Genomic DNA, 12,876 nt, shown 5'->3' on the forward strand with positions numbered 1-12,876 from the left:
CTTTTGTAATACGTGGTTGGAAAGTTACATCTTCTTCTTCTTTTCCAAGCGGGGATGGCTTGGCTTTTCCATCACGCGCCTTATTTAGTGGAATGTTCTGATAGGAGTGTTGTATTAACGAACCGATAATGTATGTTGTTGTGTTTTATTACAAATCCTCTGATTCGGGGTCTGATCGCTTTATTTACTTACTATTTTAGGTTAGGGTTAGAAACACATCACCCGGATACCACGCAACAAAGCTACAATCTTGACAAACAAAAAAAGAAGCTAGTAAGCCATCATGGAAGAAATTAAAGAAAGCGAGGAAAATTCTGTTTCAGAGGTTCCCGGGAAAATGCCTGTGGACGATGAGTCAAATGTATCTGATAAAAATGAAGAGAAAGTAGAAGAAAAGAAAGATACGGAACCCGACGATAAAGAGGATCCTCCTGCTTCCGTGGATCCGGCGAATGTAAACTCGACTGAAGAAATTGTAGCGGAAAGTCGTCCGGATGAGGAACCGGATGGGAATGAAGAACCAACTAGTGCCGTAGCAGAACGGGCCGAGTCCGTCCTATCACCGGCGAGCGAAAAGTACGAAAGTGCGGAAGAGGAACTTGAATCTGGCCGTACCAATGACGAAGCAGCAGCGGAAAAGGAAAAAGATCCCGACACTGATGAGATGGAGGTGGACCCCACCCCAGTGGAAGAACCAAAAGAATCCGCCGCCGTCATTGTCGAAGAAGCCGAGGGAACCACTGTACAAGAGGACGAAAACAGTAATTCCTCCTCTCACTTGCAGGACATTGAAATGACTAACGTAGATGAGAATCGTGTAAAAAATGAAGATACGGTGGATGATGAAAACAATCGTTCAATGGATCAGTCAAACGTGCAAGATCCTTTCGATCAAGTCAAACAAGCCACTAACGACGGAGGCGAGAGTCGTGAAGAAAAGCAAGACGATAGCTCTAATGAGCACCATAAAGGCGATGAGAATACTGCAGACAATGCAGAAGATAATAATAAGGCATCAAACGAGGAACAAGAAACAAATCGAGAAGAAACGGATGGAAATGAAGAACCCGGTGAAACTTCTGAGAGTGTTGGCCAGGAAGAAGGCGAGGTAGGCGATAAGCAAGGCGAGGTGGGGGATAAGCAGGGCGAGTCAAATTCAGATCAACAAATGGAAGAATCTACGGCAACCGATGATGCCGGCCAGGAAGGGCCAGGGTCACCTAAAGAGTCTTCGACACTAGAAGATCAACCAATGGAAGAGGAATCGAGTGCTACTGTTGACGATTTAACCGGGGGTGAAAATGAAAACGTATGCCTTTTGCCTGATGACGAGCGACCCATTTCTGAGGAAGATAAAGAACGTGCCATTGCCGAGGAGGAAGCAGCAAAAGAAGCAGAAAGAGTTGAATCTGAAGCAAGGGAGAGCGAGGAAAATCGTGCGGATGATGGTGGCACTAGTGCAGAGAAGGAAGCCGAACCAGTAGAGGGGTCGACTACGGAAACCGAAAAACCGACCGGTGAAGAAGAGGGGAGTGCAGAAGCTGCAGAAACACAAATTGATAATGTCGATACGATCGAAATACCGGATGATGATGCACCCAATGAAGAGGTTGAGGCCGACGGCGCAACGAGTGGTGTACCGGACGAGTCTCCGTCTAGAGAAAATCAAATACGAGAACTTTCAACTCCTGCCCTCGCGGAAACATGCGCTCAATGTAAGAAAGAATCTACGTTATGTTGTTATACCATGCGGAAGGACGACACTACCACAGACGCCGTTCTGTACATTTGTTCATTTGATTGCGTGGCAAGTATTCGGACGGAGTTTCCGGGAAAATTTGAACTAATCCAACAGCGAGTTACGATCGTTCCGATCCTAGGAACTAACGAAACATGCGTTCGCTGTAGTAAACAGATGCTTTGCAAGTTCCGCTATCGGCTGGAGGAAAATTCCTACAAATACGTATGCGATTCAAAGTGTGTGGAGCATTTCACCACCATTAATAGCGAAAAGTACAGTCTAAGCAAGAAGCGGTATATGATAGAGGAGAAGGTGCCACCGCTGGAGAATAAAAAGTGTGTTCATTGCTCGGACACGAAAAGTTGCGCGTTTGGATTTGTCCAGGACGACGAAGAACTTTTCGTTTGCAACGATTGTCTGAATCTGTTCCTCACGGAACATCCCGACCTGTTCCGAGTGAACCGACGCCGTTTGGTTCGCGTTCGCAACCTACCGAAAGCATCTCCGACGCTGCTGGGTACCCGCACCACAGATTCGGCTGCCGGGATGGAAGTCGTAAAGTTCACTGCCCGTTCCGACGAAGAAGCGGAAGCAGCACGATTAGATCGCGAGACCTCCTTTCTTCGCCGTTGCTTTGTGTGCCAGCATTCCCTGCTGACCAACACGGAGCAGTGGCTGCAGTGGGAAACGATGGACTTTTGCGGTATCAAATGTTTACGTGTGCACCAGAACAGGATCGGAGAGTTTTGCATCTACTGTCAGCAGGCGGTGTCCGTGCAGAGCATGGGAAAATATTGCGTCCGTTTCGGATTTTCCGTATGCCAATTTTGTAGCGCCACCTGCTTGGATAACTACAAAAAGAAGTTAATCAGTTGCTCGTACTGTCAGAAGGATGTGTCGAGCAAGGGGAAGCGGTATGTGGCGCGCGTTGGAGATCACGGCGTGTTCAAGGACTTTTGCAGCCAGTTGTGCCATAAACAGTATCAGTCGGCACTGAATCCAACCTTGAAACACAAACGCCACGTGTGTGCGGTGTGCAACAATGAAAAAGTTTCCAAAATTATCGTCCATCTCGAAGGCCGCGAGCATTACTTCTGCAGCACTCCCTGCTTTTCGGCCTTCAAGTTCGTAAACAACGTTAACCCGGACGAGTGTGGTATGTGTCAGGACTACTTCGAGCGCAAGTCCTCCGAAGCGTACACCATTTTCTCCCAGACTGGGTTGTCGGAGGAGGGTGTGCCGTTCTGCACGCAAATGTGCTTGAATCTGTACATTATTTCACATCGTCAAATTGTCGCTTGTCACTGGTGCAAGGTGAAAAAGTATAACTTTGACATGATCCAGCGGGCCGCTGGGAAGGTCATGTTATGCTCACTGCACTGTCTTTCTCTTGCTGAAGCTTCTGTGGCAGCGAAAACGATGCAGGAGATCCGCTGCGATCATTGTATGCTCGTTCGAACGCCCCAGTATCATCTAACGATGAGCGATGGCAGTTTACGCAACTTTTGCACTTACCAGTGTGTCATGTCGTTCCAGAGTCAGTTCAATAAGCCTCCGTTAACTGTCCACAGTGCCACCGCGGACCAAGAGGCAGCGGATAGCAGCGCCCCGGTCCCTACGGGTCTTCCAAAGCGCATTCGGAAAACAGGCAACATTTCAATCCCACTCGGCAATAGCCAGGGAACTAGTTCTACTCCGAGTGCCACTCCGACCACTGTTGTTAGCAAGCTTACAATGCCCGCTGCCGCACCAATTCAGTCAACAACGCCGCTCACCACGCGGACCAGGGAGCGATCTACAAGAACAGTTGCAACCGGTGGAGGAACGGCAAGCAATGGCGGTTCTGCTAAGACGAACTTACCCGTAATATCTTCGGTTCATTCGCTAGCAAAGTCTGGAGTCCGCGGAACTCGTTCAAAAAGCAACGTTAACGCGTTTGTGCCGGGCACGTGGCCCGAGCTGCGCGTGACACTGGAGCCACTGATGAACATCCCTCCGTCAGGGACGATTCCACTCAGTAGCATTCTCCCCCCTGCTGCTGGTGCTAGTAGTGGTAGTGCTAGTAGCACCCCTTCGGTACGCACAACAGAACCATCGGCTACCATCGAGCGGTCACCGTCACCGGCGGATCCCCCAGCATCGCCATCACCACCGTCTCCAGTTCCCAGTCCATCTCCACCGCCACCTCCAGCGCCACCGAAAATAGAAACTCGCACACAAATCGTCACGATCCCACCTACACCGGTGCAGGTCGCAAATGCGAGCACAATGTGCAAACCAAGTCAGGTCACAAGAAGCGTCTCGTGTCGGCCGATCCAGTGCAGTGTCGAGTGCCAGACGGACGACTCGTTGCAGCGGAAGATCGTCATTCCCATCCCCGTGCCGATCTACGTGCCCGTGCCGATGTTCATGTACTCCATGCCAACGCCTGTGCCCGTACCGATTCCGCTGCCCATCCCGGTGCCCGTGTTTATCCCAACCACACGTAATTCCTCGACCGGCATCATGAAGGAGATCAAAAAGATTCAGGACAAGATGCCCTCCGATCCGTACGAGGCGGAGTTGCTCATGATGGCCGAAATGGTGGCTGGCGATAAGAAGAAAGATGAAAGCGACTCAGATTCCGACGACGCGGCTGCCGATGATCATTTTGGTGGCGGAGGAGGAGGAGCAGGCAGCACCGGTGGTCATGAGATCGAGCACAACACTTCGTTCAGCGAGGATCTGGTGCAGATGGCGTTGAAGATGGCATCGAACGATTACGAAGAGACGCACGTCGATTTGGAGTCTGCCATGCAGGCGAACACCATTTCGCAGCAGCAACAGGAGCACCACCATAGTTACACCGATCTAACGCAGCACCATCACCAGCAGCAGTTGCTAATGCTTGAACATCAGCGCCAGCAGGAAACACCGACACTCGTCACCCGAGGTCGCAAGCGTGGAATGGCCGCGGCTTCTGCCGGACAACGCTCGTCGGCGGCTAACAATAACACCCAGCAGCAGCTGACGACTTCAGCGTCGAAACGCATCAAAAGGGAGCAGATCAGCGAACCGTCGCCCGAACCGGTGCGCGTCGTGGAACCGGTTGAGAAACCGGATGCCAACATGTGTCTCAAGTACACGTTCGGCGTGAACGCATGGAAGCAGTGGGTGTTAACGAAGAACGCCGACCTCGAGAAGAGTAGCATTCGTCGGAAACCATTCAAGTCGGACATCCTACAGCTCACGGCAGACGAGCTCAATTTTTCACTGTGTCTCTTCGTGAAGGAAGTGCGCAAACCGAATGGGACAGAGTACGCGCCGGATACAATCTACTACCTTGTGCTGGGTAAGTGAATAGTATAGCCTTTGAAGTTTACTGCTAGCGTTATGTAGACCTTGGTTAGCATTACAAGAAGTTTGTATGCTAATTCGCTCGCTCGCACTTCACAGGTATTCAGCAATATTTATTCGAAAATGGAAGAGTGGAAAACATCTTCACTGATCCGTACTACGAGCGCTTCACGGATTGCTTGGATGAAGTGGCGAAAAAGTTCTCGGTGCTCTACAACGATTCTCGTAAGTGAAGAAGACCATGACCTACCGGAGACTCATCGAATTAATCGGTTAATGTTCGCTTTTCCCGTTTCCAGAGTTTATTGTAACTCGAGTTGAAGAGGAACACCTATGGGAATGCAAGCAGCTTGGTGCACACTCTCCCCATGTGCTGCTAAGCACGCTGATGTTTTTCAACACTAAGCATTTCAATCTGGTGGTAAGTATCTGCAAATGTGCATGCTCTAATTCAAAGTGAGATTTTGACAATCATTGTTCGGGTTTCTATGTCATCTTCAAGTCGGTCGAAGAGCACATGGAGCTCAGCTTTTCCCATATCATGAAGCACTGGAAGAGAAATCCTCACCAGGGCCCGAAGTCAACTGCTTCACGAAACGTACTATTACGTTTTTATCCGCCGCAATCATCGTTGGGTAAGTGTTGGAACGTATTAGGTGGTTGCATTAGGTTGCCTTAACGCTTCCTTTTTTATCTTCCTTAAAGCCGCAAATTCAAGGAAGAAAAAAGTGTACGAGCAACAGGAAAATGAAGATAATCCTTTGCGCTGTCCGGTGAAACTTTATGAATTTTATCTATCGAAATGGTAAGTATAGAAAATTCTACCGGAAATAAACTGTAGATTAAATCATCATTCCCCTTTCCACAGTCCGGAGAGCGTAAAAACCCGCAACGATGTATTCTATCTACAGCCAGAACGGTCCTGTGTTCCCGATTCACCCGTCTGGTACTCGACGCAGCCGCTTAGCAAAGAATCTTTAAGCAAAATGTTGCATCGCGTGAAAATGGTGAAGGAAATCAACATTGCTCTGCTTACTAGCTAATGAGATACATAGGAGCCTAATGGCCTGAGGAAATGAACTGGCGTGCCGTGAATTTATGGCACTCATTGTTGCAAAATCGAATGATGTTGCGATGGTCGTGAATATTTTAATACTAAGCTTCCTGCTGGTAACAGTTTTTGCTAGAACTAACGAATAATGCTTAACGGATCTTATGTTCGTAGTATTTGTCATTTTTCTATCCTGCGATGCTATTCTGATGTACATCGCTAGAGAAAAGAATAATTTTCCTTCCTCGGTTTTAATTTTTCATTATATCAAAATAAAAACAAAACTTCATAGATGCTTGCTATAGCACCACGTGTTTAAGTTAGGATACTCAATGTTTTTTGGCAATGTGAATGTAGCACGCGGTTTAAGAATTGCAATGTGTATGAAATGGATTAAGAATGCAAAATGTACCCAATACACATTTTCGATTTGCTCATGTAAATATTGAAAGTCCAGAAATCAGAATATTATCTTTACAACTATAAGAATCGGTACAGCACAAAGGGACACTTACTGTTTCTGTTATCCCCCTCAGAAGTAGTGTGGTATTAGTTTCATAGCCTACATCTAAGAATAACAAGGAAAATGATTTCAGTTTTCGTACTTTGCTGTGTTTTTTATTGCATTATTCACTACCGAACGTGTTCAAAAGCTATATAGAATCATAACGGGGGCGAAACTAAGCTAATTTGTTTGGTTTTACAAATGTACGTTTACGCTTCAGTTTTTTTCGTGTTAGCTCAAGAGAGTGGAGCTGGGAGTAAATCTCGGTGAATATCTCCTTTTGTTCCTCTTCCGGTATGCTGCGTCGATATTCCTTCATGAGGTCGTACTTCTCCCAGGGTGTCGCTACCATTTCCGCCTTGCGACGACGTCGTTCGTTCGTGTGCTCATCGATGTTGGCCACACCCTGCAAGTTATGCCGTTCCCACCGGGCGTACCATGGTCTCGGTTTTAGTACCACCTTTAACTCGTTCACAGGAACTGGCGCTCCTTCTGGTAGTATTTCCGGTTCCATGTTTACATCGAACGTACTATAGTCATCGAGCGCGTCGCGAAGATACAGCAGATTTTCGTCCAATCGCTTTTCCAGCCGTAGCACCTCGATCTTTTGCAACGTAGGATCATACAAGTCGTAGCTGATTTCAATGCCCTGATGGTCGATCACGTTTCGCAAAATGAACCGGGCACGTAATCCACACTTTTCCCGCAGTATGCAAATACCAACGAAACGTGCAGTTTTGTTTTCGGCGTGCGGATCCGAAGAGGTTACCGCCAGAACAGATCCAACGTAGAACTCTGGGATGTCGATGTTCGCACGCCGGTCCAGCATGTCTTTGCGTTCTAGTTTCTCGCGGACTGAATTACGCCACTCGATCTTCGGATCTGGTAGAAACTCCTGATAGACATACCTGTAGTTTGGCGGAATGATTGACTTGCGCTCGGCTGGGATGTTGCTTGATGTCGAGGATGCTTTATTTGCACCCAAAGCTGGTACCGGTTTGGTTGAGTAACACTTCACAGTTCCCGCCGGCGTACTGTCTGCAAAGAAATAGTTTTGTAACTTTGTTCGCACAGATGCTGGTAACGTTGGCCATACCTATTCGGCATAAAGCTGGCGATAACCAAAATCTACCAGAGGCACGGATGGTGTGCATCCAACTCATTTTGTCGTGCCTCTTAGCAAAAAATACTGGAAGAAAAATAGATGGCAGACTACCTCGTGAAATGTTTTTATTTCTAAACACTCGTTGTAAACTTTTGTCGAACCTATTTTATGTCAAAGTTCCGAGCAGAACCATTTGGTAGGTGCAGACGAGAACAGTTTTTTTTAATTTGTGTGATCGTAATGAAGTTATCGAGCAACTAAACCATATTTGCTTAAAGCCGAACAATATTGTATATATGTTGCGTAACTAAAGACAGCAGATGAAAACAAAATCATTTTCATCCAAAATTAACCGAACTCAAAATCGGGACTCAGTGGGTATTTCGGAGAAAGTCCACGTACCCACCACTAGTAAGCTATAATGATGCATTCGAGTCCCATAAAATATTCAAATCTGCTATAAAAGCTATTCACGCGCGTAAATTTAATATCCACCACTTGCAAAACTTTAAAAAAAATGAAAATTATTTGAATCTGCTGGCAAAAGCATTGTTTTTTTGTATTTTGTAGGTAAACTGAACAGCTTAATTTTGAAGATTTTAGACAAGGTTATCGTGCTCAGCACGGACTACGATCGGAAAATATCCGTTCGAATCGAGCTTTTTTTTACTATTCGTCAAAATAGGTATAAACTTGTGCATATCCTTTGCATAATGATTTACACATCATCGTTAGTCCTTACTTCTCAAATCTACCCGATGAAGCGCGGTGCCTGTGATGGCCATCGTTCTCATTTTCTCTCAAATAAAGTCACAGTGGGATATTACTATTGACTCCCATCGGCATCAACAAAAGCAACTTTTACTCTTACCGGTGGAAAGGAATGAGCTCTTGATCCTGATCCATAAGCTTGTCTGTAACCACGATGCGTCTTTCTTTCCGGTCGGCATTTTGCTTTATATTTCACATTCGGTTCCTGCTTGGCGCGGCCCAAAACGGACACGAACAGAGTGTAACGGAGCCACGAGTTGTATTGTCGGTGTACATGGTAGCATGATCCCTGAACAACAGTCACCCGCCCGACCGCATGGCACGACCGTCGCCTAACGACAATGTAGGAACACTTTAATCCTTATTTAAGGTGCATAACGAGGGTTTGGGAGATTAGCAAGCAGACACAACACACTACTTAACTTTCATTCGACTGTAAACTTTCAGCTGTGTGTGAGCCGGGGCTCGGTTTCTATCTGTAACGTCAAAACGACGCTTCTCCATTTGTGCAGAGAGTATAAAAACCGATATATTGTGAAAAATACATTCCATTACATTTCATAAACATGACGACTTACTTATCCGGGTTTCAGCTTCGTGCTTCACACGATGTTTTCAGGACGAAAAAGAATAATTACATTTTCAGAGGTATATATAAATTTAATATGAATGAAGCAATACAAACCACGTGAACTATAGTGTGAAAGATAAATATTATATTTCTGTTCGACTTTCCCCCAATTTCGTTGATGGTTTCAAGTTTTTCCCCGTTCTTATGGGGACGAGGTTCTCCGTTAGTAAAGGTTGGCATTCATTTGGTGTGGTGTGTATTAAGATTTATTGAATTTGCGCCGTTTTGTCTCTGTTGGTTAACTTTACGACGCGTTATGGACGAGTAGGGTGCACTTTGATAGTTCCCGCAGAGGGGTTGAAAGGGCGCATTGGAGAATTCGTCTCGGGAGAAAACATGTGTTCAACAGCTTTTTCGAGTGTTGTGTTGTCTCCGAGATCTTTGGATTTACGGGAGGTTTTATCGATTTTGAGAACAGTGAGCTGGAATGTGTGGTGTACGAGTGAAAAGTGCGTGATATGTTTGTTTAATAAATGCTATTCAATAAACTCACTCCATTAAAAATGTGAAAACATTTACTGCAGGCATTGCGATTCTCCCAGTGAGGGCAACGTATTCATGTCTAAGGCATTATGTTTAGTTTGTGTAAAACTATCCATCCACATCCCGTCAGCATGCAAAATGGATTAAGCATTCCGTTAGCAGCCCACCTTGCGATTCCGTCCGAAATGGTTGAACCGTTGCGTTTCTGCAGCATAATCGCAAACTGCGCGTTGCCTTTTCCTGTGGCATAGAATTTCTCTACGTCGCGTGATTTCACCGCAGACAAAAACAGTGACGTAAAAAACGTCTTTCCGCTGACCACTTGATAACCTTTGGTGGGGTTTTTTTTAGCGATGGGGTGATTGTAAGTTGTCATGCTTTTACGAGCCGCTACAATTGTTGACCCTGCCTGTGGGTGCTTCCGTTGAGAATTGTTCCACAACGCTTGCCACAGTAAATGAAACCGATTGCCTGACCACGAAAGTAACAGCAGTTTCAACAGCAGACGATTGGTTGCCAGAGGCTTCGAAAACGGGCCTACTTCGCTACTGGTCCGTCTCAATAGAGCGACATATCGTTTGTGCGATTGTAATCTGAGTATTTGCCCGAGAAACGTTAGCCAGAGATGAATGTATCATATTTCGCAAAGCATTGAAGCGATCCGCACTTACGAATCTATATATATATTTTCTTCATTACACTGTGAGTTTGGTTGATAAATAATTTAAAAACTGTGTCTGAGTTGTTTAACGCTAATTGTCCTATCAAATGAAAGCCTTTAAGTATGCTTCAATGAGGGCAAATAATATTTACACTGATAGAGGAACCATGTTGTGGTTGTTTTTTTGGTGAAAACGATAATTTTTCGTTGTGATAACGATACGAAGCATTGCGAAAGAGCCGTGAGGCTGGCGAAAGGAAGGAAATCTTTCTGTGGAAACGAAACTTTAAAATCAACCGTCCCTTCTGTTGGTTCAAGCAGGATATAACGCAGGACAAGGTGCGGAGAGGGAAACAGTGAACGCGTGTACGCGTCCTGCATGTTTCCAAAACGTGTTTGGTGTAATAAAATTTATCGCTAAGCATAAAAGAAAACAGAACTTTGTCGTTGGTGGCACGGGTATGGGCATGGGTTCAGGATCTTTTTTTCTATTCTAAAGAAGGGAAAACCAGCATCGTCACTAGCCAAACAACGCATGTCCTTTACGAGAGCGGCCTTTAAAGCAGGGCGAGGTGGAAGTTAAATAGAAATCGAAAGATAAACAATAAACATAAATGATTACTCACCTTAGCACTTTCCCCCCGAACGCAGCGCGGGGAAAAACTAGGGAAACGGAAAACAAGGGGACAGAACAGAAGCCCAGGGGACATCCATCGGCAACGAACGGGGAGGCATTCGTGCTATCTGAATCCACGAAGGGTTGGTTTTTCTTATCCGTGCACGTGCAAAGGCAGGAACGGAGATGGTGGCTAAAAATCTGTATCTGATTCCTTCTGCTTGATGGCTTTCATAAGAACATTGCCGCAGCAGCTGGTATGTTATTTTTATGATATTGTTTTTACTTTATCACTTTTGAAAAACAAGAATACAACCCAAATAAGAATGAAAGGAAGTGATTTTTTTCTATAATGATAGATATTTTTAAAGAGAAACTGATCGAAAGCTGATTTATTACGTTCTACTTTTCTAAAACAAAGGTTTATTAGGATATTATAGTTTACAAATTTTCAAACCCGGTGTCACTGAACGAAGATACGTTAAACCCAACCAGCCCGGAATTGAGTTCCATTTGAAAATTGAGCAGGCCGGAGAAAACTCCATACAAAAAAAACCAGCTCTCTCGGACTTAGCCGATTTTTACGATGCCACACTCGATGATTGCCGTCCGCAGATGCCGCGATAGTGGCGGAGACCCGTCGCTCGCGGACTTAGCAAAATTTTTCGATCCCGCTCTCGAACATAGCCCGCCGCAGATGCCGCGATAGCAAAGGAGCGTCCTTTTTGTGCGATCGAACGAGCGCGACGATGTGCGTGTGGATGTTTTTTCCCGTTCGTACGGCGCATCTCACACGCAGAGTTACTTTGACACATCGAAGTAAACAAAGCAGCACGGTAAGTTCGCTAAAGTTTTTCGCTGATAATTACATTTTATTTCTACATTTCAGCTGTTATAGGTTAATATTTCGCTTCATCAATCAACATTCAACCATTTAACATACGATTCTGACCAGTTCGCGTCGTATTTTAACCACCGGAGGGCGATGGATCCTGTACAGTGAAAACGTAAACAATCAGGTAAGCAGTGAAGTGAAAGTGTTTCGGCATTAGAAATAGTTTATAATCATAACATTTCTAACATTACTATTCACCATCATCAGAGCAAACTTTTGTCGAATTGGTGGTTACATCAAGTGTTCACGGATATGCTTCAGGATTAAACTGGTTGAAAAGAGAAAGGGCTTGTATTTTTCGATTATCGAATGCATTGCTGTAGGACCGGCATTGAAAATAAGGTGAAGTAATGCCGAAGCAATCAAACCGATCATGCAAGTGTGTTGTTTTCCAGAATGTTAATTAACGTTTAATCAATGTTCTGTTTTTACAGCACCAAAAGCAGTGCCCTGTTTCTTCACAGAATATTAACGACATCAAGGGCGTAAACAATTGATTCGTCCAGATAGTTCTACACGTTTTCGAAACTATTTATGGAATCATCAGTTCATATCAGGTAAAGTATGAAGTGTTTGTCATGAAATAGTTCCCAATGTGTTTACATAACTGAATTACGTCATTTCAGCAGCACGGGTAGCGGATAGTATAGTTTCGTGCACAAATTGATACCAGCGGCTTCAACTTCACAATACCGATAAAGCGTGAATGTTTTGCTTACGCGGTAGGATTTGCTGTGCAATCAGCTGAGATTTGCAGGAAAAATGATTGTCTCGAAATAGTCAGTTGACATCGTGTGACTAATTCAATGTTTTCGGTTCTTTCAGCTACACTTGCTTCTTTCAGTGGTGCTTTCCGATCACACTTCAGTTTCAGAATGTGCTAAAAATCAGGCGTTGCGTGTTCAGAGCCCCAAAATCAAAGGCGAATGACATGGAAGACAGTCGAAATCCTTTAGAAAAGGTACAAACAAGTGTGTTTGGATAGGTTCGGTTTCAGGCTGTCCTTGCAGTAGGCGCCGACGCGTGCAATCAGGGGATCAGAGCCGAGCGACGTGTCGAATTATCTATAGGTCATAGATTC

General features: G+C 45.3%; 2 protein-coding genes across 2 annotated transcripts; one reads left to right on the forward strand and one right to left on the reverse strand.

Moving 5' to 3' along the window:
• Positions 1 to 337: 337 nt before the first annotated feature.
• On the forward strand, positions 338 to 6,419 carry LOC131289138 (zinc finger MYM-type protein 4). The gene is made up of 6 exons (XM_058318343.1): positions 338 to 5,072; positions 5,177 to 5,302; positions 5,377 to 5,498; positions 5,580 to 5,712; positions 5,783 to 5,882; positions 5,946 to 6,419. Exons 1-6 carry the CDS (start codon positions 338 to 340, stop codon positions 6,118 to 6,120), a joined length of 5,391 nt encoding a protein of 1,796 aa, XP_058174326.1. The 3' UTR covers positions 6,121 to 6,419.
• A 321-nt stretch (positions 6,420 to 6,740) lies between these two features.
• On the reverse strand, positions 6,741 to 7,837 carry LOC131286555 (large ribosomal subunit protein bL19m). Its single transcript, XM_058315522.1, has 2 exons — positions 7,730 to 7,837; positions 6,741 to 7,671 (listed from the first exon to the last, which is right to left on the reverse strand). Exons 1-2 carry the CDS (start codon positions 7,794 to 7,796, stop codon positions 6,809 to 6,811), a joined length of 930 nt encoding a protein of 309 aa, XP_058171505.1. The 5' UTR covers positions 7,797 to 7,837; the 3' UTR covers positions 6,741 to 6,808.
• Positions 7,838 to 12,876: the final 5,039 nt, after the last annotated feature.

The sequence above is a fragment of the Anopheles ziemanni genome, chromosome 3 (assembly GCF_943734765.1).
Source record: "Anopheles ziemanni chromosome 3, idAnoZiCoDA_A2_x.2, whole genome shotgun sequence".
Taxonomy (NCBI): domain Eukaryota; kingdom Metazoa; phylum Arthropoda; class Insecta; order Diptera; family Culicidae; genus Anopheles; species Anopheles ziemanni.